Source organism: Sciurus carolinensis, chromosome 2, assembly GCF_902686445.1.
Source record: "Sciurus carolinensis chromosome 2, mSciCar1.2, whole genome shotgun sequence".
NCBI lineage: Eukaryota > Metazoa > Chordata > Mammalia > Rodentia > Sciuridae > Sciurus > Sciurus carolinensis.
The window spans coordinates 5,361,384-5,387,960 of NC_062214.1; the positions used below are offsets into that span (position 1 = coordinate 5,361,384).

At 58.7% G+C, this 26,577-nt stretch overlaps 1 protein-coding gene across 1 annotated transcript in view; it reads left to right on the forward strand.

Moving 5' to 3' along the window:
• The first annotated feature begins 1,508 nt into the window (after positions 1-1,508).
• Bmp7 (bone morphogenetic protein 7) overlaps positions 1,509-26,577 on the forward strand; it is a 71,467-nt gene continuing 46,398 nt past the window's right edge. Inside the window, exon 1 of the mRNA XM_047541703.1 lies at positions 1,509-2,460. Within this exon, the coding sequence (XP_047397659.1) occupies positions 2,043-2,460 (418 nt within the window). The 5' untranslated portion in view covers positions 1,509-2,042. The remainder of the gene's footprint in view (positions 2,461-26,577) is intronic.

Consider the following 26,577-nt stretch of genomic DNA (forward strand, 5'->3'; position numbering starts at 1 on the left):
GGTGTTAAGAAATGCCCGTGGTGCGGGCCCAGCAGGAGACCCAGAGCACGGGTTGCAGGCCCTGGCGCCGCCTGCCTAGCCTCAGTGCTGAGGGAGGGAGTCACGGGTGGGGTGTGAGCGGGGCCTTTCTGAGGCCCTGACTGGTCAGGAGCTCAGAACCCATGGCGTCTCCCAGTCCGAGGCTGATGTAGGAATGACTGGCACCTGCAGACTTCAGGTGGCTGCTCCTACCTGGCCTCAGGCCTCTATTTTCTGTACCTCTGCATCCTCCCAGGCTGCCATGTTGACCAAAAACCCCAAAGGGAGACCCACAGAGCCTCCTGCAGAGCACCTCTGCTCAAAGAAACTGGAAGATCAGGATGTTCTTGCCCAGCCCTCCTGCTCCAGGAGGACCACCCCCAAGCAAGGCCTAGCCAGAGCCTCAGGATTCTCCAAGGAGCACAGCTCCCGACAGGAGGGCACAAGCTTGAACCTGCGGTGAGGAAACAGGCTCCACGGAGTAGTGATGCCTTAAAGGCCCCAGAGCAGAGAGGATCTACCATTCTGAGTTGTGAGGGGTGTGGTGGGAAGGCTGCTTGCTCATTCTTTGTGATGGGCAGGAGATGAGGGGAAGAGGAGGCAGGTCTCTGGGCTCAGCCCCTGGGGGGTCCTGCATACAAAAGTTGTGCCCAGAGGGGGTAAGGGGCCCACTTGGAAGGTCCTACATTGGTGGGCTGGGGGACCTGTCTCAGGTGGAGGGGTGGGTGGAGTGGTCTCAAAGCCCAGGAGGGCATGGGGAAGGACCCCCTGAGACAAAGATGTCTCTTATGCACTCTGGCGAAGATGGACTGTGTAGCCACAGCGGCTCCCAGGCTCTGCCTTGGGGGCACCAGGAGCACAGGCACTCCCAAGATCCCTGGGTTTTTAGTGGGGCGACAGAGGGACAAGGACGATGTGATTCCAGAGAGAGAGAGAAATAACAAAATGAAACAAGCGAACGTGGGGTGAGGGGAGGAAGCGACCTGAGCTCCGCTGGTCTGAAAAGGTCTCCAGCAGGAAGTGGCACCTGAGCGGGGGGAGGGGGCCGGGAGAATGGCAAGCGCGAAGCCATGCTGCAGAGGTGTGGAGGGGTCGGAGTGGCAGGAGTCAGGGCAGTGTTGGGAGAACCCAGGGACAGTCAGAGCCAAGGGTCACCTCCTCCGCGCAGCCCGCTCCTATTCCCGCGCGTCCCCAGCTTTTCCTTTTCCTACCGCAGCCCTAATCCGGTCGATCGGCGCAGACCGCCTTCCTTGCCCCAGCTGCGAGTCCCAAGAGGGCAGGGCCGACACGGATTCCTCCCTCCGCATCCCCGCGGCTGTCGTTCCGGTACTGGGCACCCGGTGGGCGCTTGGTAAATATTTATCCAGTGCACTGTAAGGAATGAATGAACCCATTGGGCACAGCTGGGGGAGGGCGGGGCCGAGGGCAGGTGGGAGGCCGCCGGCGCGGGAGGGGCCCTGGAAGCCCGTCCTCCTCCACCTCCTCCTTCTTCCAGGCCCCAGCGCGTACCACTCTGGGGCTCCCGACGCGGCCTCTCGTAGATCAATCGCGTGCAGGGCTGGAGGAGCGACTCCGGGCCCTTGCTCTCGCGCCAGAGGTCGGAAGAGGGTGGGTCGCCCGCGCCCGAGGGCGAGGGCGGGAGAGGAGCTGGAGGAAGGAGCGCTCGCTCGCCTGCTGCCTCGCTGCCTCCCCGGCACTCACTCTCCGGACTCTTAGGTTTGCTGGCTGCTCCTCCCACCCGCGCCCGCCTCCTTGCTCTCTCGCTCGCTCACTGGAGCTGGTTTCCAAGCCCTGCGGTGCGTCCCGGCGAGTGCGGGGCGAGGGGCCCCAGACCAGCGCCGAGCAGGAGGTGGGGGTCCGGGCAGAGCTCAGCCGGCCGGGGAGTGGCCATGTCTGGCGCGGGCGCAGCGGGGCCCGTCTGCAGCAAGTGACCGAGCGGCGTGGACGGCCGCCTACCCCCTCTGCCACCTGGGGCGGCGCGGGCCTGGGTGCCGGGAGCCCGGATCGCGCGTAGAATCGGCGCGATGCACGTGCGCTCGCTGCGCGCTGCGGCGCCACACAGCTTAGTGGCGCTCTGGGCGCCTCTGTTCCTGCTGCGCTCAGCCCTGGCCGACTTCAGCCTGGACAACGAGGTGCACTCAAGCTTCATCCACCGGCGCCTCCGCAGCCAGGAGCGACGGGAGATGCAGCGTGAGATCCTCTCCATCTTGGGCTTGCCCCATCGCCCGCGCCCCCACCTCCAGGGCAAGCACAACTCTGCGCCCATGTTCATGCTGGACCTGTACAATGCCATGGCGGTGGAGGAGGGCGGCGGGCCCGACGGCCAGGGCTTCTCCTATCCCTACAAGGCCGTCTTCAGCACCCAGGGCCCCCCTCTGGCCAGCCTGCAAGATAGCCACTTCCTCACCGACGCCGACATGGTCATGAGCTTCGTCAACCTCGGTGAGTGAGGGCAGGAGGGAGGGGTGTGCATCTGTGTCAGGGACGCTTTGGGACAGGGAGGGGACCGCTTCTTATTTCCAGCCCGCCCCATCTTTCCATTCCTGGCCGTTTGCAAAACCGCAGTGCCTGACCGAGGGTCTCCCACCCCGGGCCCCAGAGGACTATAAGCTGAGCGCCGCCCCGCGCCGCCCCCACCCCAGGTAGTGCGGGCCAGGCCCAGCTTGGCCTGTGGGGGTTACTGGGAAGGAGGGATCGGTCCGAAGTCTCCTCGGCATTATGCCGTCGGCCCATCTCCGGGGCAGGAGGCGCCCGCCCGCCCCGCCGCGGCTCAGTTCAAAGAGCCGGGCTGGGTCATGTGAGCTGTCCCGGGCCGGCGCGGCCCGCGCTACCTGGATTTAAAGGGCCCTTTTCTGCGGAGCTGCCTTCCGGCCCCTCCTCGATCCCTCCAGGGCCTGCCCGGCCGGGCATCGCGGGCGTCGCACTCTCTTCCCCGCCCTGGCCAGCCCTACCTGCGCCCTCGCGGTGCGTCTGCCTGAGCCCGCTGCGCGCCCCGCGCGCCTCCGGCCCCTCGCCAGCCGCCGGGCGCCCACCTCTCAGCTCTCTTGGCTGGAGCTGGGGAAGAAACGTTGCCATTGCGAGCTATTTTAAATATTTAATGATAGGTCCCGGGCGGGCAGAATCCATTTTCAGCGTTTATCACGTGTGGCACGCAAACCACGGGTTTCAGCGATGGAGCGGCGCGGGATCTCCGAGTAGACGCGCGGGGGGTGGCTGTGGGATCTGGCTCCCGATCCGAGTCACAACCACCCCAGGGACCCCAGGCTGGGGCGGCAGCGGGCCCAGTCGCTCCCCCTCCGTCTTTGCCGCACGTTCACCGGACTTGCTCAAACTAACCCCCGGCAGCGCGCTGTAGGGCTGATCATCAAATATTTGGTTTCCGAGATAGCACGCCCGGATGGCGCTGTTTCCCGAGCCGCTTTCATTGTACTTGTGTAACTTGCTGCGAAAACCCCGAACCAAGTCAGGACAGCAAACACGCCCACGGGCGCTGTGTCAACTTGGAAGTCATGTGGCTCGGAGCCCCACGCTGGGCACCTGGGGCGTGGAAGGGGCGCTCCGGGAAGCGCGGGTCTCCGCCTGGAGGCTTCCCTTCCAGATAAGGTCCCTGGGGTTCCCGGGAGGCCATTGTCTGTCCTTTCATAATAGTCAAAATCAAATAGTGAAATGAGGTTCAGCCAGTACGGGGTGGGGGAAGGTTGAGTTGCCAAAGTAACTGAAAGTTTATACTAAAGAACCAGGTAAGAGCAGGCAGCCCCATCTGCCCTGGTTTACAGCAGTCTTCCACAATGTATGGGAAAGTGCAAGGTGCAGGCCAGTGCGCTGACACTTGCTCCTGTACATCATCCCTGCCCCACTGCAAGAGGACACCATGAGCTGGAGAGAGGTTTTACTGGGCCGGGGGCGGGGTTTAGGGTGGTGGGAGCTGGGCTCTGATTTTTCTGTTTTTGTCTTTGTGAGCTTTTAACCTGTGTATTCATTAGCAATAGCAAAAACGGAAGACTTCTGAATACATGCACGTAAATACATTAATGAATGTAAGAGTTCTGTAGTTCTCCTGAGGCCAGAGTTGAGGAGGGTCCTTTCCCTGGGGGAGGGTGGTCAGATTTATGGCTTCTCCTATTCTGTTCAGTCCTGTGTCTCTCATTGAACACAGCAGGTCCCAGTGGATGCATTCAGAGCCTGGCTAGGGTCATTAAAAAAGTATTTGTAATCCCTGGCTTCTGTAGCAGACTCTGCAAACCCAGTGCTAATAGTGCCCTGGTGCTTCTGGACCTGCAGTTGTGGTGGAACCTGGGCTCTGCATCCCAGAGAAGGACCAGACTGCTAACTGGGCATTCCTGGGACCTTTGGGACAGGGCGGGCTGCTCCCCGCAAGGCCTTGGGAGCAAGCTGGGACTTGCTTGGGAAAGCCATAGCTGGGTGGTTTTCCTCGGGCTGTACACACACCTTTGAATCCATTTCTTTCATCTTGGAAGGACAAAGACTGGCTTGTCTGAGCCTCTTAATCAGTTGGGCTGCTTTGGGCTTTGAGGACGGTCCTGACTTTCTCAGGTCTAGCTTTCTGAAACAGCACTCCAAATTAGATGGCAGAGTGGCTTTTAACAGGGTGCACTGACCTTATTTTCTTTTCCACTCTGTCCCTAAACTAGAGGTAATTAATTAGTTAGGGGAAGACCTGGGCGGCCTTTTGGCAAGAGGCTTCCTGTAGGTGCACCTAAGGGTGGCCTTGGATTTCTGCCCAGCCATAGCGCAGGAATTAACTGCCTGTTCTTCTGTTGTGAAGGACTTGACATTTCTCCATAGGAGGGTTTGGGGGGGATGAGTTTGCTGGGTGTGCTGAGGAAGGGTGCTGCTTTTCCTTGGACTGCCAGTCTTGGTGACCTGCAAATGCAAACTTTTCTAAAGCCAAGTTGATTCGCACACTGTACCTAATAGTGAGAATGTGCCACATGTCTGTGTCCAGCCTGGGCTTGTTACCATGGGGAGGATTTCTTGGGCCCACCATGAGGGTCTTGGGGGGCGGCTGACTTCCTCTGCTGCCCCTCCCCCCGTGCATAGCTCCGCACCCTGCAAGGCTGCCTGTTCATGAGGACCCTGCCTGAATTCTGAAGGGTTTTGCAGACCTGGTGCCTTTATTCTTTCTTCTGTCTGCAGCCAAACTGGTTTTGTTCCTATAAGTCCTTCTTGGAATTCAAGCTTTTTGCCAGGCTGAGCAGGATCTAAACTAGCGGGGAAACTAGACTTTACGACAAAACCAGGTGCTGGGAGTGGGGACTTCAGGCTGCACCTATGACAAAGGCCAGGGTGTGATCCAGCCCTGTGGCACTCCAGTTGAGCTAGGTGAGTGGGGCTCACATCCTCCCAGCTTGGCCCCCCCTTAAGTTCAATGGCAAGATTTGTAAACTGGTTTGGATTAACAAGCCCCTGACTCCTCTGTGTAGACTTAATTTTGGAACTCAAAACAGGCTACCCTCTCTTAAAGAAGTCCCCAGGCGATGGCGATCCTGCAGACTGCATCAGACTCTTAGTCCTTCCACTCTTTCTTTGGAAGAAGCCAGCAGCTCTGTTTGGAATCTCCTAAGGATGCCGGCTGGCATGACCTGGGTGTGTGACCCGTGTTTATCTCTGGGTCAGGTTATGAAGGAATGAAATTTGTTTAATCTTCGAAGCTAAATTAAAAAAAGAGAAAGTTGGAAACCTATCATTATTGGAGTCAGCGTATAAAAGTGGCTTTTGTTAATGCAGCCTGCGAGGAGGGGAAGGGCGCGGAGCTGGAGTTTTGCTTTATACCATCTGGCTGTCCTTTTTGTTGACAAGTGTTTGGCATTACGAGCTCTCCTTTTGCCCCTTCGGAACAGGCCCTACCACTGTAGAGTATTAGGAAAAGATTCTGTTACAGTTTAGAAATGTCCTTCAGGGAGTCCTGCGGAGCATGGCCGCAGGCATCTGCAGCTGTAACCTGGCTTGTGTTAGAATTTGGAAGGGGCTGCTCCACATTCCAGCCCTGCACGGCCCTCCCTGGTAAGCAGCCAAAGGTTAATATAGATGTCACACAGGCTTCCCTCTTCTCTCTTCCTTTCCTTCTTTCTGTTTCTGCAGAGCGCCTTCGCTACAGGAGTGTACCAACAGCTGTGTTTTTAGTAACCCTTTCAAAATCACTTCTTTTAAACCTCATTTTCCTGCTTATATAAATCAAAGATCCCCTCACCCCCCGAACTCCCCTTTTCCCAAGAATATATGTGACCCAGATTTGAACTTTTGGGATCTTCTATGTATTTCCCTCCTGGAATCAAGGCAGGGTAAGCCTGAGCCCTGGCTGCCAGCTGGGATGGCTATTTTTGGGTTTTGTTCCAGGGTTGTCACTGCCTTGTGACGTGCTCCCATCCCAGGGCTCCGGGGCAGCAAGAGGGGATGATTCTTTGCATCGGCACAGAAGAAAGCTCTTTGAGATGCAGCTGGTGAGGGCTGAGGTTCAGGCCTCACCTTGGTGGTGTAGACACATCCAGCCTTCGCCCAGATAAACACAGCTGGTGGACGATCCCCTGACCACCGGTGGGCCTGCCATGTGAGCAAATATCACATGTCCACCGCACTCAGAGACGGGTGATGATTTCATTGCAGGGAGAGTGCCTCTGAGTTGATTGATCACACGTATCGCTTGACTATCTCGCCCTCCCGCCTTCGCTAAGGTCATATTTGGCCCATCGTGAGCAGCAGAGTGTCCTAATGCTGCCCGCCCTCCGCCCTTCTCCAGCCTGCCCATGGGAACGGGGAGCCCTTTGCACCAAACTGCTGGCCGCGCTCATTACCCCAGCTCAGTGATGGAGTTAGCTGGGGCTGTCGACACGCTGGTTTTTTGGCGATGCTGGCTGCAAAGCCTCGTCTTAATGCGCTGTGGCAGTGTTGCCGGCGGAGGGCACAGGCGGGATGTGTGGGACCTGTCATGTTATTGTCAGCAGGAATGTGAGGATTAGCCTTGGAGCTGGGGTGGGAGGGCCGCAGCTGTGTACACTTATTATGAAAGATTTAAGCCCCACTGGTAAAATCAATATATTGAGTTGCACGACCCTCTGCTTTTAATTAGTCTAAATCAAATGTGCTGGTGCCTTTGCGCCTCCCTCGCCTCCGTGGGGTGAGGAAATACCAATATTTACATAGAAACTGTTAATTTGTGGTGAGAATGATAACACATTTAGCTTTACACACTCCAACGGCTCCAGCCTGACGGATCCCAGATCGGTGTGGACTCGAGGGCTGACGTCAGCGGGGTGACGGAGCAGGGAGGAGACGCGGGGACATCTGGGGTGCGGGCCCCCGATGCCAGGGTGCAGGTGGGTATGTCTTCAGAGGCCGGCCTGGGAGGCTGGGCTTGCAAGAAATCAGCCGATTCTTTCCCTGACTGGGGGAGTCCTGGATCCCACTTGCCCGTCTGAAATCCTTCCCTTAGGCGGTTCTGCCCGGGAGGAGGGCTGCGTCCGGGGCTGCCAGGAGCCTGTGCTGCCAGCAGGCGGGTCCTGTGTGCTGGGCAGAGCGTCCCTGTATCACCGAGCCTCCCTTCTGACTCCTGCAACGCTTACACAGGCAGGAGGGCTCGCTCGCTGCAAATGATCCCGCGTCCAGCCAGGGCTGTTGGGGGGCCGGGCGGCCCGAGCCGTGTGTTCCGCAGGGATGGCATTCCGGGTTCTGTGGCAAATACTATTTGACAAATACTATTTGACAAAAATGCGCCTCGGTATTTCTTAATGGGGAACAGACATCTCATAGTTAACCTTCTCTGCGAAAACCCGCTCGAACCCAGTGAGCGGGCACTGCCCGCAAACGCCAGGGCGCCCCGCCCCGGGGAGTGTTTCCCGTGGGGGTGTCAGACGTGCTGGGATCTGACCCGTCCCCACGTGGAGCCAGGGCGGTGCGTGCCACGCGGGCCTCCCAGCCCTCGATCGGAAGGCATTGTGGGGAGCGGCGCAAAGCCCTCGCTGATCCGCGTGGAGTGGATTGAATTAATGGCGACTGGAGAGCACCAGTTTTAGGGTAATTGCTTTATTGTTTTGGAGCCAGGGTGCTTATAATCCAGTTCCTGTACAAACATGTTTAACGTGTGTTAATGCATCTCCAAACCAGACCCTCTCGCACAGCCCTGCTTTTCATTAATTGATGTCGGTAGCATGGTACAGTATTTCAAAGGGCTGGCCAAGTATAAACTGTGTTTCCAATTTCCTTCCTTTCCTGTGTTTGGAATGCCAATGTTAATTTGTTCCCTGCAGCAGCGGGGGCTGCCAACCGCGGCTTCTATAAAGGGCTTCACGGTGAAGGCTTCCAGCCCTCGCCGATGCTGGGCTGCCTGGCCAAGTTTCCTGACACTTTGCAGCTAATTCTGGGTGATATATGGAGGGGGGGGTTGGGGGGTTTCACTGCCGTGTAACGGAAGTTCTTGGTGACAGCCGTGGGTGTGGCTTGGAAGGGAGAATGGAATGGCATCCACAGTGATTCCCTTTAGACAGTTTAAACCCTCGTCTCTGTTTCCACTGTGGTTGCATATTAGCTGTGTGACCTTGGGCAAGTTACTTAACATCTCTGAGTTTGTCTCCTCCCTTTATAAAAGTCGATTAGTAATCTCCTCCTTAACAGATCCCCCATGTGCAGAGTCTGACACAATCAATGGTAGCTCTTATTGGGGTGGCTAGATTCAGCTTCACTTTGATGTGTGAGTCCAAATTTCAGTTTTTAAGTACTTACTTTTAAAATACTGAGGTTAAGCTACTCACATTATTTTAAAGATGTCAAGGAAGCAGCCCCTCAGTTCGAACTGTGCTTCCTCCTCTTTCAGAGGGGGATGAAATTCAAATGGACACCCAACTTTTTTGAAGACGAGCAGAGTATAATGCTGACCCTTTCAGTTTCGGCATCTGCGGATATTTGAGGTTTTCGGTGCTTGAGGACTGAAGCTGAGCAAGGATGCACAAGGGCCCTCTCTGCTTTATCTCTGCACCTGTGAATAAGAAGTGGTTCCAAGCTGAAAAAGTTTAATTTTGAAAAATCGCATTGCTGAGAATTTCCTCCCACCCCCTCCTGGAAGCCGGTCAAAGCCCAGAGAGCCTTTCCCTTCAGGGAGTGACAGGCTGGGCCTTCTCACTGCAGGCTTCCGGAACCCTGCTCTTCTGTGCTGAGAAGTCTGACCGGGCACGTTCGGGCCACGAGTGTCACATCTCCGTCCCCCCATTCGCTTTCAAGTTCCAATCTTTTGTTGTCTGGCTTAATTAAATTTGACAGTGAATAAAAACTCGAGGACTCTCCTGTTTGGAGGCCTGTGCTGTCTGGTGGTTCCAACCGCTTTCTTATTTCGTGTCATTTGGCAAAAAAAAAAAAAAAAAAAAAAAAAAAGCAAAGCAAAACAAGCTCCAAGCATTTAGCCTGACTCTGCACCTCCTGGCCCCAGCGCCGGGCGCCCGGGGAGCTCACAGCGGCAGCCCGTGTCCGGCGGGCTCCGTGGCTTGTGTTTTGGCCTCTGGTAAAGGACTCTGATCTGGTTTTTTTCTGGACATCCTTGCTACCTTGCCCAGGCTGGGCAGGGAAGGTGCACGGCTGTCCCCTCTGTGTCATGGGCGGAGGACGTTCCAGGCGCATCCCTGGTGTCTGGTTCTGCACTCCACTGGTGAATTTTTGAGTACACGCCCTAAAGAGAAGTAAACCGTGTAACAGCAGCTGTGTTGCCACCCCTTCTCTATAAGACGCAGGGGACGAGCTAGGAGTCCTGCAGAGGGACCATACAGACGCTGGCCTGTCCTGGGGCGCAGTCCTAACCCATACCGCTTTAATTGACAAGCAGTGCTGTTTAATTTCCTTTGTGGTCACCAAGATTCTCAGCGTGAGGGCTGTCCCTTGCGTTTCCCACGTCCTGTTTGTCAGTTTGGGTTTGGTCACTGAGCTTTGAGCCTTGGTCTGTCAGATACAGTGAGCAGTGACAAGGACCCCACGGCACAGCTGGGAGGCCACAGAGGTTGGCTTTTCATTGCTCGAGTTGTGGCTCTATGCAGTCACACCACCTCTGGCACATGGATGGCCGTGGGGGCCCCGGGCAGGCTCAGGTCCTGCGAGAGTCACTGGGTGGGTTCCGGAGGGACAGGGTAGGAACGGGCCTTCTGCATTTCGCTGGCCAGGCCTGACTCCAGGTGGGCAGGAGTCTGTGCTCTGCGGCCGGGAAGAATCGGGGAGGAGTGGCGGTCCCTTGGCAGCAGGCACGGGCGCAGGAGATGCAGGACACGGAGCCGTGGGCTGTCCCCTGCCTTACACAGGCAGGGTCCCGTCAGCTTTAGCCCTGCCGTCCGCTGGGCGGTGTGGGAAACTCAGCTGGTCCGTCTCCATGCTGCCCATCATTGTTAACGCTTCTTTCACGATCATAAGGTTTCCTGTCTCCCATGGAACCGTCTCGCCTTCCCCCAGGGCTCGTGCCTCCTCCCGCGACCAGTGTTTCTGGAAGCTTCCGCCTCACAGGTATTCCTCTTTCATTCCCACTTTGAATGCCTTGCCCCCTGGGCCCTGTCGTTCAGCAAAGGCAGCTTCGGCCTCGGCGGGTTCTCTGCCCAGAGTCGCACCTTGTGCTGAGAGGTCCTGGCGTCTGGGCCGCTGCTGCCTCCTCCAGTCAGAGTGGGCCCTTTCCTCCTCTGCAAACCGCCCTGGAGCGCTGCTTCTGCTCCCTGGGCCTCAGAGCGCTTCCTAATCCGCGCAGGATCTTGTGTGGCGGATCTGGACACGGATTCAGAGGCCCCCGGGTGGGGACGGTGCCAGGGCGGAGGGTCCAGGTCCTTCTGTGGCAGTAGTCATCTTGCAACGCCACCTTCCTCAGCTCTGGCTGGGTTGCCCGGCGTCTGCAGGGCGAGTGGGGTCTCCTGCTTTAGGGCGGCGGGGTCTGCAGCAGCCCACAGTGGTCCATGCCTGAGTCCAGCTCTTGCTGAAGGCAAGCCGTTCGCTCTGGCCTCCTGGACGGGTGGGGTTGTGGGAATAGGGTGGGGGTGTGGAGGGGACAGTGCTGAGACCCTGAGGATAGAAGTCCAGCCGATGGCCTTGGCTTCTTGGTCTGCTCCCATGAGAGAGGAAGACAAGAGGACGCCCCTCTCCTGTCGTCCATCCTGCTTGTGATGACTCCTCTCTCCCCTGTCTTTATGGCTCGAAAATGAACGTCAGGGCAAAGTCCCTGCCTGCCCGTGTGTGGGCCGTGTGCACCTCACACCCCTCCGTGGGGAAATTCCAGAGGCAGCTGTAGGCTGGTATTTTAATAGCCAGGCCTCAAGGTGCTGCTGCATAGGAAAGGCCCCAGAACAGCCCTTCCTGGGCTCCAGAACGCCTGCTGCCGGGCTGGTGATTCATGGTGCTGCCGGCGGGCCAGCGGGCTAGCTGTCCCTGAGCAGGGGATCTGGGGAGCAAGGGTGCAGGTCTGGGAAGGAAGGCCGCAGAGCAGTCCCAGTGCACGGGCTTCCTCTTCATTCATCAGGGTAAACCCAGGACGGACAGCCAAAGAAAGCACGCCAGCAGGGGTTCAGGGTGTGACCATCCGTCTCCTGAATGCGCGCCCAGGGCTCCGCCTGCCGCTGCCTGCCGTGGGTGGGTCTACCAGGAGGCCTGGTGGAAGGGCCCTCTCCCCACAGGGTGACCGCAGCCTCCGGGGAGGCGGGAGAGGGGGGTGGGAGAGGTTCTAGACAGACTCCGTCTGCTCCCGCAAGTGGTATCCTGATGGCCGAGGACACCAGTGGGAAGACCTGCCGACTGATGAAATCCTGCTCCTGTGACTGCTGGTTCTGACCGACACCTGTTTGGGGGAGGCGCACTGTTGGGGGATGTGGGTGAGGGGTCCTCATGTGGAGCTCCGTGGACGCCTCTGCTACTTTCTTGTGGTTCTGAAGCTATCCCAAAATAAAAGTTCATCTAGACACAGAGAGGAAGCCCCCTAGTCAGGGCACATGGATTCCTGTGCTTTCTCTGCATTCTCTGAGTGACTGAATTCTCCCCAGCCCAGCAGACCAGAAAACCCGCTGGAGGCAGCAGGACGCGACCGAGCGGGTCCTCCTGAGCCGGTCCTCGGTTTCCCAAGCCCGGGCAGAAGGGCCAGACCTGGAGCGCGTGGGCACCGCGCCCTGCAGGCCCGTAACTAATCCACCTTCAGACCCATTAGCTTGAAGGGGACTCAGCGAGAGCAGAGGGGGCCCTGCACAGGGTCCTGGGACCTTTAAAACTCCCTCTGCTGTTGGTGAGAGGCCGACATAAAGCAGCCGTTTGTTTATGGTTGGGGAGAGGCTGTAGGTCCCTCAGCCCCTCCTGGCCCTGAACTTTGTAAAGTGCCCCCCACCAGCCTCCCCGTCTCGAGTTCCAGTTTCTGACTGACTTGACCTTAAAAGAGAAGCCCTAAAAAAATGGCAGCGGAGCCTCAGAACCTACCCGGGCTAGTAAATGTTTATAGGAAGGAGGTGCGGGTCGCTCGTTTCCTTTAGGAGGAAACAATAAACGGGGCCACTTGCCTCATGCCCACTCGACCCTGGGCTCCTAATGGCCTTTGCTTTCCGTGGGGAGGAGCAGGGGCGGGGAGGGGCCGGGACCCAGGAACTTGGAAGCGCCCTGCCCTTCTAGGTAAGTCCAGGGGGGCTTCCCAGCCTGGGCACCAGGGACATTTTAGCCAGGTTGTTCTGGGGCAGGGGTGGGACAGCTCGGGCATTGTGGGATGGTCAGGGGCCTCTCAGCCTCTGCCCCAGGTGCCAGCTGCACCCTGGCTCCAAGTTTGACAGCCACATGTGTCTCCAGACATCGTCAGGTGTGCCCTGGGGACAGAATCACCCCGGCCAAGAACCAGAGTTGAGGGCACTTTTCTTTTTTTTTTTGCGGTACTGGGGATCGAACTCAGGGCCTTGTGCTTGCGAGGCGAGCGCTCTACCAGCTGAGCTATCTCCCCAGCCCACAAGGGCACTTTTCTGCAGCTGGGGATCCTTTGGGAGGCTTTGCTTGAATCCCGCTGGCCCGTGGTGAGGGGCAGAGCAGTGTCTGCAGAGGGACGGACCACCATGGACACAGCCGCCCTGCACGCAGCCCTGTCGGCCTAGAGCGCCCTGGAGACCGAGGGAGGCCTGGCTCGGCAGAGGGCTCCCAGTGCTGAGCTGCACCTTTCACCAGCTGTGGCTGAAAGTCGCGGAGAGAGCCCCTCAGAGCAGCCCTCCAGCTCCCTTCCCAGAGGGGAGCTGGGCAGCTCCGCCCACCTTGCTCCCTGGCCGGTCCCTGGGTGGGGCGGGATGCAGAGGAGGTATTTCCCCGCCCCTCCTCAAGGCCTGCGGCTCCTCAGCTGCTCAAGGCTGGAAAGGCTGGCCGTGAGGCCGGAGGGGTCAGTGCATTTCTAGAGTGAGCGGTCACTTGTCAGAAGAGGGTGGGTATCGCACAGGTGAAGCCACCTGAGGTCCGAGTGGCAGGACTCTAAATAAAGATCTGTTGTCACACTGCAGAGGGGCCACCCACAGCCGCAGGGCAGAGTGGTTCTGTGGGATGGTCCAATGCCCAGGCCCCCAGGGTTCGCTGCCCCACCTGTGACGGCCAGCCTCATCGCCCTTCTGCCTGGCGGGGCTGGTCCCTGTCGACTGCCTTCCTGGCCCACTGCTGCTCTCTGGAGGGGCCCAGGGGTCCCCGTGGCCGATGCCCACACCCCGCGCCTTTCCTACCTCTGCTTGCACCAGGCCCTCCCTGGGCGGTAGGACTGTGGCTCTGGGGTCCGACCACCTGGGTTGGAATCCCGCCTCTGCCACTCGACAGCCCGTGGCCTAGGGCGAGTCGTGAAGCGGAGGTCGAGGTTTCTCCCCTGGGGTCCCCTGGGTGCGCGGCCCTGGGTGCGTGCAGATCCCACCCCCGGGGGCAGCGTCCGAGCGTGCAGGGGACGTCGCAGGCTGCATAGCGATGGGAGCCCTGGGCGCGGCCCTCTCTCTGGGGACGTGGGTCAGGTGGCTGTCCCAGCCATGACACTGGCCAGAATGGGAAGCCATCTGTTGACAGGTCACTAGCAGCAGGAGGCCAGCTGCAGGGCCAGAGTCCTGCTGAGCTGGACGGCCGCCTCTTGCCAACTCAGATGTGCTCAGATGTCAGATGTGGGACACGGATCCCCGGAGCCCCAGGACCTGCTCCAGGTGTCCCCCACCAGTCCAGGGTGCAGGGCCCGGTCACACGTAGCCCATGGCCGTGTGCTGGCCTGCTCTCCTGAACATCATGTCCGTGCACTTTCGCAGGATGCCTCCCCGTTGTCCTTTCCGGCTGTCTGACCTTCCTTCTCATCTGCCTTCGGGTGTGGCATGTCCACCCTCTGCGCTCTCTGGCCTGGCCCTCACCCCTCCTCTGTCCTCGGTGAGGGCCACCATGTCCTGTTTATTTAGATGTGGGAGGAAATGGGTTCAGGGGTGACAGTCTTTCCCAGCTCTGGGGCCAGCAGGTCTGTCTGCCCAGGAGCCCGGGTCACCGGTGTGTGGCTGCAGGGGTCAGTGTGCTCTGGGCCTCAGGGCCCTCTGCTGCTGGGCGGCTTGGGGCTCAGGGGACCCGGGCTCGTGAGATCATGGGAAGGGGCCCGCCTGCGGGAGCCCTCAGGATGGGTGCTCCTGGCCGCCCGGGGCCCAGTCTGCTGGGGAGCACTGTCCAGGCCCGCCTGGGAAGTGATAATGACCCGAGGTGCGGCTCCTGCCCTGTGAGCTCCTGTGTGGTCAGCGTGGCCTTGTCCTGGTGACCCTCCCTTTCCCTGAGAGGCCTCGGTCCGGAAGCTCCGGCCCACGTTGCTTCTCAATTCCCCTGGTCCATCTGGGCGAGGGGCCGGGCATTGGACACAGCGCCGCACAGCCCCCTCCCCAGGGGTCAGGCTGGCGGGGGACACACCAAGGGGGCAAAGTGAGATCTACCCTCCGGTGCCGTGGGCACCTGCTCCCCGGGGGCCTGCGTGGAGGGTCCCTCCTGCCACTCTTCCCAGGTCAGGAAATGGTGGCTTAGGCCCAGGCCCACGTCATGTCCAAGTTCTTATCTTCAAACCCGGAACCACCTGCCACGCCGTGGGCCTGGGATGTCCCCCAAGAGCTCACGAGCTGGTGGCTTGGTCCCCAGGCCAGCAGCATTCAGAGCAGGGAGGCAACGGGTCACGAGGACTCTGGGCTTGTCAGTGGGTTGGTCGCTGGAGGGGTCCAGGCCGAGGGGACTCCTGGAGGTGGTGGACCCTGGCAGGCGGGACCTGGCTGAGGGGGGCCTGCCTGGAGTCCACGCCCTGTCCCGGGCGCAGCTGCGGTGAGCCGGCCGCTCTCCGCCCACCCTTCCCTGCGGTGTTCTGCCTTCGCCTCTGAAGCCGCCAGGGTAAAGCCTTCCTCCTCCAGGTGGGTTTCTCAGGGACTCTCCACGCTGACTGTGGCCCCCCGGAGATGCCGTGAGACGCACACCTGTGGGGCCGTGCCTGCTTCTCTGCAGAGGAGCAGTGAGTGGCTCACGTAGGCCTTCTTCACTGCAGGTCACCTGCCTGGGTGGCTTCAGCACACAAGCCCATCTCTGTCCCCCAAAACAGCAGGTCTTCAGGGGGTTGACTGCAAGTCTGGGGTGCAGCTCAGTGAGTGATGTCATCAGGTATCCGTGAGCTCCCCCAGCCCAGTTCCTCATTCCCACGGACCCTTGGACATAAGATGGCTGCCACAGCCCTGGGCATTGCATCCTCATCCAATCTCACATTCAAGTCTGCAGGAGGAGGAAGAGTCCAAAGAGCTCCCCGTTGTCTGTGTCCTGGTTTCCCTGAGGTTACTGGAAGACCTCTTGTCTCATGAACTGAACTGGGTCGTGAGGACAGCTCTTGCCCCCCGGGAGGAGGGGGAGCTACACAATTGCTCTGGAGGCACCAGTTCAGGAGGTGGGGGTGGGGACTGGACGTGGTGGTTGGGTGACCATTCAAGTGATTTAAATCTTCCCCTCTGGGTCATGAGCCGTTTGTACATTGGTGGATTTATGAAGTGTGTGCATGATTTGGCTCCACTGTGTGCACAGACAAATGGAGCCCCCTGCTGATTTCAGCCTCCGATGAATAGAGCCCCAGCGTGAATGCGCAGGTCCGTTGCAGTTGACATGAGTTGGGGCCCACAGAGAGATCTTAGTTTCGGGCACCGCCGTAGCGTTAGGTGACGGTACGTGGTGCTCCCACCAATGGCAAGGCTTGGCTGAAAGCCTCAGCTTGGACAAGAGGCAGGGCCTCCTGGAAAGGGCCTGAGAGGGTCAGCAGCATTGCCCGTGGGGGAGGCCGGGGCCGGGGCAGTGCTCGGCCTGGGTCGGGTGGCGGTGCGGGAGTCCTGTTTCCTCTGGGCGGAGGACCAGCAGACGGGGGCACCCCACAGGTTAAGGGTCCACCAGCGCCTGCTGGCCAAGGGCAGGCAGCTGGGAAGAGGCTGCCCGGCGGGAGCGGCCAGCCCGGCGGGAGCGGCACGCCGAGTCAGCAAGCTTCCCCAGCAGGCAGGGTCCAGGCTCCTGGGTTCTTCTGCCGCTGCCCTGGGGCACTGATGTGCTGGGATCTGGGCCCCCTTGTGTCCACTGGTCAGAAGGGGTGGCGGGGGCAGGAGGGTGGACGGCGTCCTCAGGAGCTGGTTCTCCGCATTGTTCGTTTGGTGTCAGCAAAGGAGCATTGTTCAGAATTCCGGTTGCAGGCAACAGAGGTGGATCCGAGTGTCTCAGTGGTGTGGGGGATGGGAAGGCTGCATCCCAAAGCCCAGGGACCGGCAGCTGGAAGGCCCTGGAGGATGCTGGGACCGTCCTCGCCACGTCTCCCGTCTCTGTTGCTGGACAGCTTCCCTCTTTACTCTGCCTCATTCTTTCCTTGCTACCTGGTCTGTTGGTGACGAGGTGGCCACTCACAGAAACCTGAGGTCTCATGCACGTTTTCCCCACTTCCCTTGCAGGTTCTGAAAAGTATTTGCTTCCTGATGATTGACATTGCTGAGCAAACAGAACTCTGTCTGTCCTTGCTTTTCTTACCTCCAATGGGGGTTCTACGGAGATGTGATGCTTGGCACCTTGACAAGTATTTTGTAACCATGAGACAAGAAACCTAAGGTTTAAAAGTCATTGTGCAGAAAATGATAGAGCAAAAAAGACAGAAGAAACTTGAGGTCCTGACGGTCTGGTTGAGTTGCAGATTCAACTGAGGGTTTTCTGGGAGGGAGGCAGCTTGAGTCACGGGCTCACCGGTGGATCAGCTGCCGTGGAGGTAGATGGGACCACAGAAACAGCAAACAGCACGCTGGGAGCCAGCCTCGGGTCCCTGTGGCTGAGTTGGGGGCGTAGGAGTGTCTACTATCTAATTATAGCCACGTTAGTCATCATAATAATACTCTTAGTCGCTGAAATTTGTTGAAGGTTGACTGCTAAGTGCCCTTTCCACCCTCTGCGGCTATTTTTTAACTTTTGAACCGACCGTTTCAGGTGTGTGTGTGGGGCTATTATCATCCCTGTTTTACCGGCTGGAAAACCAAGCACAGAGGTGCGTAGCTGACCCAGGGATGCGTGGCCAGTCGGTGCCTGTGGATTTGGAAGTCCAGTACCTGAGCTGGGCGGGCAGGAGGGAGCCATATCGGGCTTCTGCAGTGCTGCACCTTGGGCCTGATGCCCCTGTCCTTGGCTTTAATGCTCCTCAAGATGTCTTAACACTGGTTGAGGTGTCGGTATCTTCTCCAGAGAGCCTTTGTTCATGGGTGGCGCCTCTCCTGCAGAGACAGGGTGCGGTGCTGTGCTGAGTGGCCCCGGGTGGACGGAGCCCTAGCGCTTACTGTCGATGAGGCCTCTTAGGAGATGCAGCTTGGCAGAGCAGGGTGAGATCAAGAACACTGCCTTATGAAGAGCGAGCACACCGGGGACCAGTGCCCAGGTGGAGACACAGAACTCGTCCCCAGGGCCCGAGGGACGCATTTCCTGCCTGTCGGTAAACTTGGATTTAGTTGTCCAAGCACCCTGTTTGAAAAGAATCCGAGACTGGGCAAGAGGACCCCGTCAAGACTGCCTGGGGTCTGCTCGCGGCCGTCCTGCTCACCTCCCTGCAGAACACTTACAAGCTGTTCACCGGGTGAGCCCAGGGCCTCCTTCTCATTCCAGAAACAGGCCAAGGCCCCAGGGCAGGGGGTTGTTAGTGCAGACTGGGGACTGGAGTCCGGATGTTCCAGCCTGAACCTGGAATGGGTGGGGTCCTGGGAGGCTCCGTGTCCACCAGAGCGACCCCGCCCTGGCATCTCTGCACCAGCCCGTTGCCCCTTTCAGAGGTGATGCTGACCACTCTGGCCAGTGCTCCGAGGCAGGGGTGGAGCATGGCGTTGCGGGAGACTCTTATTTTGAAAGGGAGGGAGGTCTGGGGAGGGCGGGGTGGTCGCTTCTGCTGCACCTGCGAGCCCTGGGCCCCAGACCTCGGGAAGGATTATAAATTCTCATTTGATTTGATTTGCTTCTAAAGTACCTTAAACCAGCTGTGCCTGCCCAGCTGACCCGGCGTCTGGCTGCCTGTGGGAGGGTCTGCGCTGGCCCCTCCTGCCGCGGGGTAGGGGAGGGGGGACACCGCTCTGCCCCACCAGCTGCTCCGTGACTCTCAGGACAACCCCGAACCAGGGGCCTCTGTACATCCCCGTTTCACAGGGGGGAGGTTGAGCCTCCTAGAGAAGGGTTAGCTTGTCCTGAGTCCCTGCTGCTGGGTGGCAGAGCCTGTGTTCTGTCCAGACTGCCCACTCCCAGGGACGGTGCTGGACCCTGCTGCTTCCTAGGTTGAGTGGGGTCGAGAGGTGACATTCTTCCTCCCGGGGCCCCACGGGGAGTTTCCAAGGACTCCCCACCCCAGGTTTCAGAGCAGTGTGTGGCTCTGTGGCTGATGGGGTGGCTCCTTTGCTGCCCCAGGCAGGGCCGTCCCTGGGTGGGAGGTGGGGACGTGGGTGAAGCCACGGAGCCTTCGAACTGGACTGGAAGCTGCCAGGGCCAGGCCTGGGGCGTGTGGTGGACCCATGCACACCTCCAGAGGCGATAGCAAACGTCTCTCGGGCTGTCGACTGCAGATACTCCAGGACACGCTCGCCCGACGGGTTTTAGAGCTGCCCGCTGCCCTGGGGTGGGCTGGGGACCCGAGTTCCCAGCCAGCCTGCCTCGGCCTCCTGGGTCGGTGAAGCCGCAGGGGGCCGGGCCGTGTTCCAGGCTGCCGGGTGCTGGAACTCACAGCGCGGAGACTCCTTGCTCTGCCTCAGTCCTGCCAGGCGGCGGTGGAAGTCGCTCTGTCACAGATGGTGGCCTGGCTCTCGCGAGCATGGCGCGCCTGCCCCGGGTCCTGCATGCTGCTCCTCTGCGCGTGCTCGGCAGCGCAGGTCTGCTCCCAGGGACCCGCGGCTGCAGCGGGATCGTCCTGTCTTACAGAAGTGCCAGCCGCCCGCCACCAGGGCCCCGGGCCTGACGCCTCGGCTCTGGGGTGAGTTCTCCTGGCTCCCCGGACTCTGCCACACTGGGACCCGCTCTGTGAGGAAAGCCCACCTCGTCTGCCTCAGCCCCCACTGCGGGACCCGCCTGCTGCTCACAGAGCCTCGGCTCAGCTTGCCAGTGCCGTCCACAGAACCGTCCGTGCCGCTCTCTGCGCTGTCCATATGAAGGCCATGGCCACGTGGCCTCTAGGTTTAAACTGATCCCAGTGAAGTGGAAGGAAGCCCTCCGTCTCGCAGCCTCACTGGCTGCCTCTCAAGCGCTCAGTAGCCACGTGGGTCCTGTGCTGCCCGACTGGACAGAGTGGATCCAGCATCCAGCTGTTCGGGGCGTCGGCCCAGCCTTGCGTAGGCCAGGGGTTGGTAGCTGTTGGCCACCTGTGTGTACAGCCCACGGGAAAAGAGGGGTCTTCAGGGTGACTCTGTCCCTTCACTGAGGGAAAACCTGGGCCATGAGCCTGGCCACACCCGGCCTGCAGACAGGGGACGGGCCCACGCTGGTTCTGGTCCTCGAGGTCTGTCTTGGTTAGCCGGGGACTCTCCGCCCAGCCCTGTTGACTTCTGGGGTAGGGTCTTGCTGCCTCTGGGTGGCCTTGAACTCCTGGCTCAGGCCCTGCTCCTGCCTCGGCCTCCCAGGGACCTGGGACCACAGGTGCACCATGCCTGGGGAGTTGGCCTCCCCGTGGGGCCGTCTCGTGCCTGGCAGGACGTAGAGCAGCATCCGGACCTTGGCCACTCAATGCCGGTCCACCCACACTGGCTGTGACAGCAGAGCCGTCCCCAGATGTTGCCCAGCCCACCTGGTCATGGAGCAGGGTGGCAGCCAGAGCATGCTGGGCAAGACCAGCAGCTCCTCCGAGGACCGCGGACCGCCAGCCCCGCGGAGGACCTCGGCCGATTCCCGCGTCCCCTTGTTCTCTGTTAGCTGTGGGGGGGTGGGGACCCAGGGCACTGGGGACGGTTTCTCGCGTGGAGTGGGGACGCTGCAGGTCAGGCTGCTGCTTCTGCTGCCCTGGGGCTGGCCGTGCGCCTGCCGCCCCTTTGTGCCCCAGCTCCGGCGCCCGGCTGTGCTGGGTTCACAACTGTGACGTCGTTCGAGCAGAGCTGCGCCAGGGCAGGCGCTCCAGGGTTCAGTCCCGGCCCCAGCCCTGCCCACACCTGTGCCGCTGCCGACCCGGGACAGAAAGGCGGCCAGAGCAAGGCCTGTGAACTCCTGGCTGCACCCTGGACACGGCCCTGAGCCTGGAAGGTGGCCGCGGCTCCCAGTCCTGCGTGGGGAGTTGCGGTGGACCCTGGGGTTTGGGTGACCACAGTGCGTTTGGTGGAAGGTTCCAGAGCAGTGTGTGGCTCAGTGGCCGATGGGGTGGCTCCTGTGCTGCCCCAGGCAGGGCTGCCCCAGGCAGGGCCGTCCCTGGGTGGGAGGTGGGGACGTGGGTGATGCCACGCAGCCGTCGAGCTCGACTGGAGGGTGACGCTGGCCCAGGCGGGGTTACAGGCCAGGGGACCTGGGTCCCACACAGGCTTTGCCCTCCAGTCTGGTGATCCAGGAGGCAATGTCCTGACCTAGAGATGGAGCTCCAGTGGCGGCAGCTGCCGAGGCTCCCGTCCCGCACGGGCGAGGCTGGGAACTTGCCCACAGGGCACAGGGTGAGGGAGACCCCGTGACTCCCTGGCACTGCACGCGGTCGGGCCTCTGTGCCCCGCTCGTTCCCCTGGCCGGGGGCAGTGTCCTCCTCTCCCGGGCCATGTGGCCAAGTGCTCCGCTCCCCAGGCGTGTCCTGACTCACGCTAGTGGGACACACACGGTCCTGTGGGGATGGTCAGGTTTCCAGAGGCCCCAGGTCATGGCAGGCCTCACGTGGCTTTTTCCACATAAGTCTTCGTTTCTTTCTTTCTTTCTTTTTTTTTTTTTTTTTGCGGTGCTGGGGATTGAACCCAGGGCCTTGTACCCAGGGCCTTGTGCTTGCAAGGCAGGCACTCTACCAACTGAGCTATCTCCCCAGCTCCACATAAGTCTTCGAATGAATGAAGGGCCATCGTCAAATTCCACGCCCGGAAGCTGTGAGGCCATTAGTTGCCTCTCAACGGCAGGCTTGGTAAATCGGTTCTGAGTTCTGGTGCATGCCGGAGGCTTCCAGGTGAGCCGTGCCCTCTGATGAAGGGACGGCACTGGGGTCGGTGGCTTCTGAGTTCAGAGTGGGCAGGTCCCCGGCTGCGGGACCCTCACAGTCAACGGCTGCAGTTCTGGCGGGACTTCGGCTGGCTCTGCAGTCCCTCCTCACCTAAGGGGTCTGTCCCCGACTCCGCCAGCAGCTGAGGAACCTGGCCTAGCGTGAGCTGAGGAGGGGACACTTTCTCAGGGGTCACGATCCACAGGCTCACGCTCCTAATGGGGTCTCATGGTTCTCACCGAAGGCCACCCCGTGCCTGTGGGGGTTTCTTCCTGTCTCAGCCTAGCAGCATCTGGGAGGCAGTCAGTGGTCTGAAAGGTCAACCAGTTTTTTATGAAAACCAAAAAGTTCAGGAAGGAGCTGCTGGAGACTAACTTGTGAGGGCCTGGTCAGCCCTCGCAGCGCCCGAGGAGGCTTCAGAGCCAGTGAGGACGTGCCTGGCGGTCCCCTCTGTGGGCACAGACGTCTCTCGTGGGCAGCGGGCTCCCGTCTGCTCTTCTGGTATCTTTTCTGCATGGCTGTCCCTGGAGAGCTACCTTCCAGGGTCTCTGAGCAGCCAGCGACCAGGTCCAGTGGGCAACATCTGATCCCCTCTGACTTGTTGGAGCCCCTGCAGAAGTGCTTCTTGTCCTTCCGCCTCTTCCGTAGTCCAGACCAGGGCTGGGAAAGGCAGGCGTGTCCCCTCTGGGCCAGCCAGGATTGGTAGTGGTGGCCTGAGTGCCAGATGGTAGAGAAGCATGTTGGGATCGCTTAGTGATGCCTGCGTCAGGTGAGGAAGGGAGCAGGGGACGCCCCCCCAGACCTGTGCCGTCCTGACCCGGGACCCCCCAGCTCCCTGCTTCTGTTCCCACTTGCCACGGCCCACTTTCTGCAGGACCTCCCCTCCTCTGCCAGAGAACTGATCCAGGTACTGCCCTGCGAGATGGTGGGCAGAACCGGTCATGGCCGCAGGGTTGGTGACCAGCTTGGTGTGGCCTTCCAGAGCCTTCCTGGTGAAGAGCCGACTGTCTTCTCTGATCATTCCCAGCAGACTTCTCATGAGGCGCGCCCTGCGCTGTTTCTAGTCTCTCGGGCTCTTGGTGGTACTGTTCCCTCTGCTGCCCCCCGGGTCCCTCCTGGCCTCTGGAATGGGTCACCTCCTTCTCCCTGAGTCTATCCAGGGCCCTTTCTGTGACGACTCTTGCTGGCGGTCACTGAAGTCCCTTCAGGGCCGTGTCTCCTTAGTCCCACACCCCATTTCCCCCAGTTGTGGACGCAAGCCGTGGGTGCGTTGCTAATGTAGACTTGGCAGTTCTGCTGAGGCCTGTCCACAGGCGTGTTTGAGGACGCTGTTCAGCACCTTCCTTTCCTTTGTTTCTGGTGGTACCGGGGATGACCTGGGGGCTTCTGCCAGCGAGCCACGTCCCCAGTCCCTTCTGTTTTTCATTTTGAAATAGGGTCTCACTAAGTTGCTGAGGCTGGCCTCGACTTGCCATCTCCTGCCTCAGCCTCCCAAGTGGCGGGGATCACAGGCCTGTGTCACCACGCCCGACTGTAGCACAGGTTTTTTTTTTTTTTAATTTATTTTTATTGTAAACAAACGGGATACATGTTGTTTCTGTTGTACATGGAGTAACAGCATACCATTTGCGTAATCATACATTTACATAGGGTAATGATGTTTGATTCATTCTGTTATTTTTTCCTTTCCCCCCACCCCTCTTTTCCCTCTATACAGTCCCTCCTTTCTCCATTCTTGCCCCCCTCACACCCCATTATGTGTCATCATCCGCTTATCAGCGAGATCATTCATCTTTTGGATTTTTGAGATTGGCTTATCTCACATAGCATGATATTCTCCAATTTCATCCATTTAACTGCAAATGCCATAATTTTACTATTCTTTATAGCTGAGTTATATTCCATTGTATATATATATACCACAGTTTCTTTATCCATTTGAAGGGCATCTAGGTTGGTTCCACAGTCTGGCTATTGTGAATTGAGCAGCTATGAACATTGATGTGGCTGTATCTCTGTAGTATGCTGATTTTAAGTCCTTTGGGAATAGGCTGAGGAGTGGGAATAGCTGGGTCAAATGGTGGGTCCATTTCAAGTTTTCTAAGGAATCTCCACTCTGCTTTCCAGAGTGGCTGCACTAATTTGCAGCCCCACCAGCAATGTTTGAGTGTACCTTTTTCCCCACATCCTCTCCAACACCTATTGTTGCTTGTGTTCTTGATAATCGCCATTCTAATTGAGGTGAGATGGAATCTTAGGGTAGTTTTGATTTGCATTTCTCTTATTACTAAAGATGGTGAACATTTTTTCATATGTTTGTTGATTGCTTGTAGATCTTCTTCTGTGAAGTGTCTTCATATCCTTAGCCCATTTGTTGATTGGGTTATTTGTATTCTTGGTGTAGAGTTTTTTGAGTTCTTTATATATTCTGGAGATTAGTGCTCTATCTGAAGTATGAGTGGCAAAGATTTTCTCCCACTCTGTAGGCTCTCTCTTCGCATTGCTGATAGTTTCCTTTGCTGAGAGAAAGCTTTTTAGTTTGAATCTGTCCCAGTTATTGATTCTTGCTTTTATTTCTTGTGCTATGGGAGTCCTGTTGAGGAAGTCTGGTCCTAAGCCCACAAGTTGAAGATGTGGACCTACTTTTTCTTCTGTAAGATGCAGGGTCTCTGGTCTAATTTCAAGGTCCTTGATCCATTGTGAGTTGATTTTTGTGTAGCACAGGTTTTAATGGCCCCAAACTGGAAAGACCCCTAAGTGCCCATAAAGTAATGAATCCCAGCCACTCCAAGGCTGCGCACAGCAGGTGAGCGGGACGTGGAGGCAGGCACAGAGAAGGATGGTCGTGATCCTGTGGCCCAGGGCCGGAGGCAGCGGGGGGCCTGGAGTCGGGGCAGGATGGGGACCCCTTGGGGAGGAGGGCCGGTGCGGGGAGGGAGCTGCACCTGCATCCTGGGCGCTGGCGATGAGCGTGCTGGTAAAGAGCGATGAGCTCTTTACTGAAGGCACACCATCACATCAATCAGATACTTGTGACGAGACAGGAACTTAGCAAAGAGGAATCTGTTTAACCCAGCAGATTCACGAAGCCCCATGCATGTGGGCTGGGTCTGGAGGAGCAGAATGGAGACATCGCTGTCCCTGCCCCTGACAGATCACTCAAGGTGCCGGCTCGTATTTGGAAATCATCCACGCCTAGGGAGGGCCGTTGGAGTGGGCAGCGTTATTCCTGTCTGCTGCTGGTCGCTTCTGGGTGTCTGTCACTTACCTGGCTCAGAGGGCTGCATCCGCAGAGGCCCATGTTGAGGCAGCTCCGCAGGGCTCACGGGTTGGGGGAACAGAAGCCCCCAGCTTCAGGGGACGGGAACCACCGGGCCTGGGCGTCCAACCGGGCAGGTTTTGGCCTGGATTCCAAGCCTGCCCACCTGCCCTGGAGCCTCTCTCTCACCCCAGCTCTCTCTGCCTGGCGGTGGGCAGTGGCTGCCCGCAAGCTGGGTCATATCCTTAAAGAAGAGAAAACGAAACAAACCAGCTTCCCCCAAAATAAAAGAAATACTGTGTTTGGTGGAGCTTAGGGCTTGCTGCCTTCATCTGTCCCTCAGGAGGAAGGTGTCACAGGAAGAGGTGGTGGTCTCGTGACTCCATGACTTGACGGGGAGGGTAATGGGGGCTCTCCGAGAGAAAGACGTACCGTCTACCTGTGGCGTCACAGTGCTGTGTGCCAGCTGCCCTGCTTTCCCATCTCACTGGCCCCGGCTCAGGGGGATCCCCTGGGAAGCAGGGGAAGTATTTCTATCTCGTGTCCATTTTATCACATTTGTAAGAATTTGTTGCGTCCTCCTGTAGTGGTGTGTGGTTATGAACACGCAGGCCTGTGTGTATCAGGGTTCCCAGCCCTAATGTTCAGGGTCTTGGGTCCAGTTCTATAAAGACTGTCCCAAATACGGACACCGGGTTCCCGCTACGCCCAGCTGCCCTGGGCCAGTCTGCGAGGCCCGCTGCTCTGGGCGTGGCTGCTGTGATCCCCTGGCTTGGAGGCCTCTGACCTGCTGAGGCGTTTGCCTGAGCATTTCTTGTAAATGAAGGTGACAGGGAGGTCTCAGATGCTGAGGGAAGGCCAGGTACCGCCCCTTGGTGACGCTGGGGGACAGGTGTGACTGCCATCTGGGACCCAGATGCTCCTGACAAGTCAGCGGGCCGTGAGGGAGGTATCCCGGCTGGAGGCTTCTGTCCCTTCCTGCCTCTGACCCTTTATTGCTACCTTCTAGCACAGGACGTCCCCTCCCAGGGTAAGTTAGGGGCTGTGGCTCAGCTATTGGAAAGGAAGGATGCCGATCTGACTTTGGGGGTGGACGTGGGGCAGTTGTCGTCAGGGTAGCGTTTTCCAGAATCTATTTTCTCTGGACTTATCCTTTGGTCTCGGGGATTTGGGCCCTCTTAATCCTGGGGAGATGGACATCCTTTCTTAGTGCCTGTGAACTCTCTGACCAGCAGGGCCCTAGAACACAAAGGTGGTCCCTGGGCTCCCTGGGCTGCGGGCTCTGGGGGAGGCTTTCCTCTATGGGCTCAGACAGATACCAACTCTGGACACTTATTTAAAACCCAAATCCTGAGCAATCAATTCTGGTAACTTAAGAAGACAGTGTCAAGCTTTATTTTTTCACTCTACGTATCCACAAGCTTTGGTGTGCAGCTTTGGTGTGCTTTAGTCTATAAATATTGCAAGCTTTGGGCCACCTTGGTGCTGGCAGTGAACTCATGCTGGACCTGAGTTGAGATTGCCCTGAGCGCAGCTGTGGAGTGGGAAGATGAGATTTGGAGTTTGGTCTGCACTTTGAATCACTTATGGTTCGTTGTGTGTGTGTGTGTGGTAAGGGGGGTTGTTGTAATGAGTTTCAGAAAGGACAGAAGGACACCCGTGA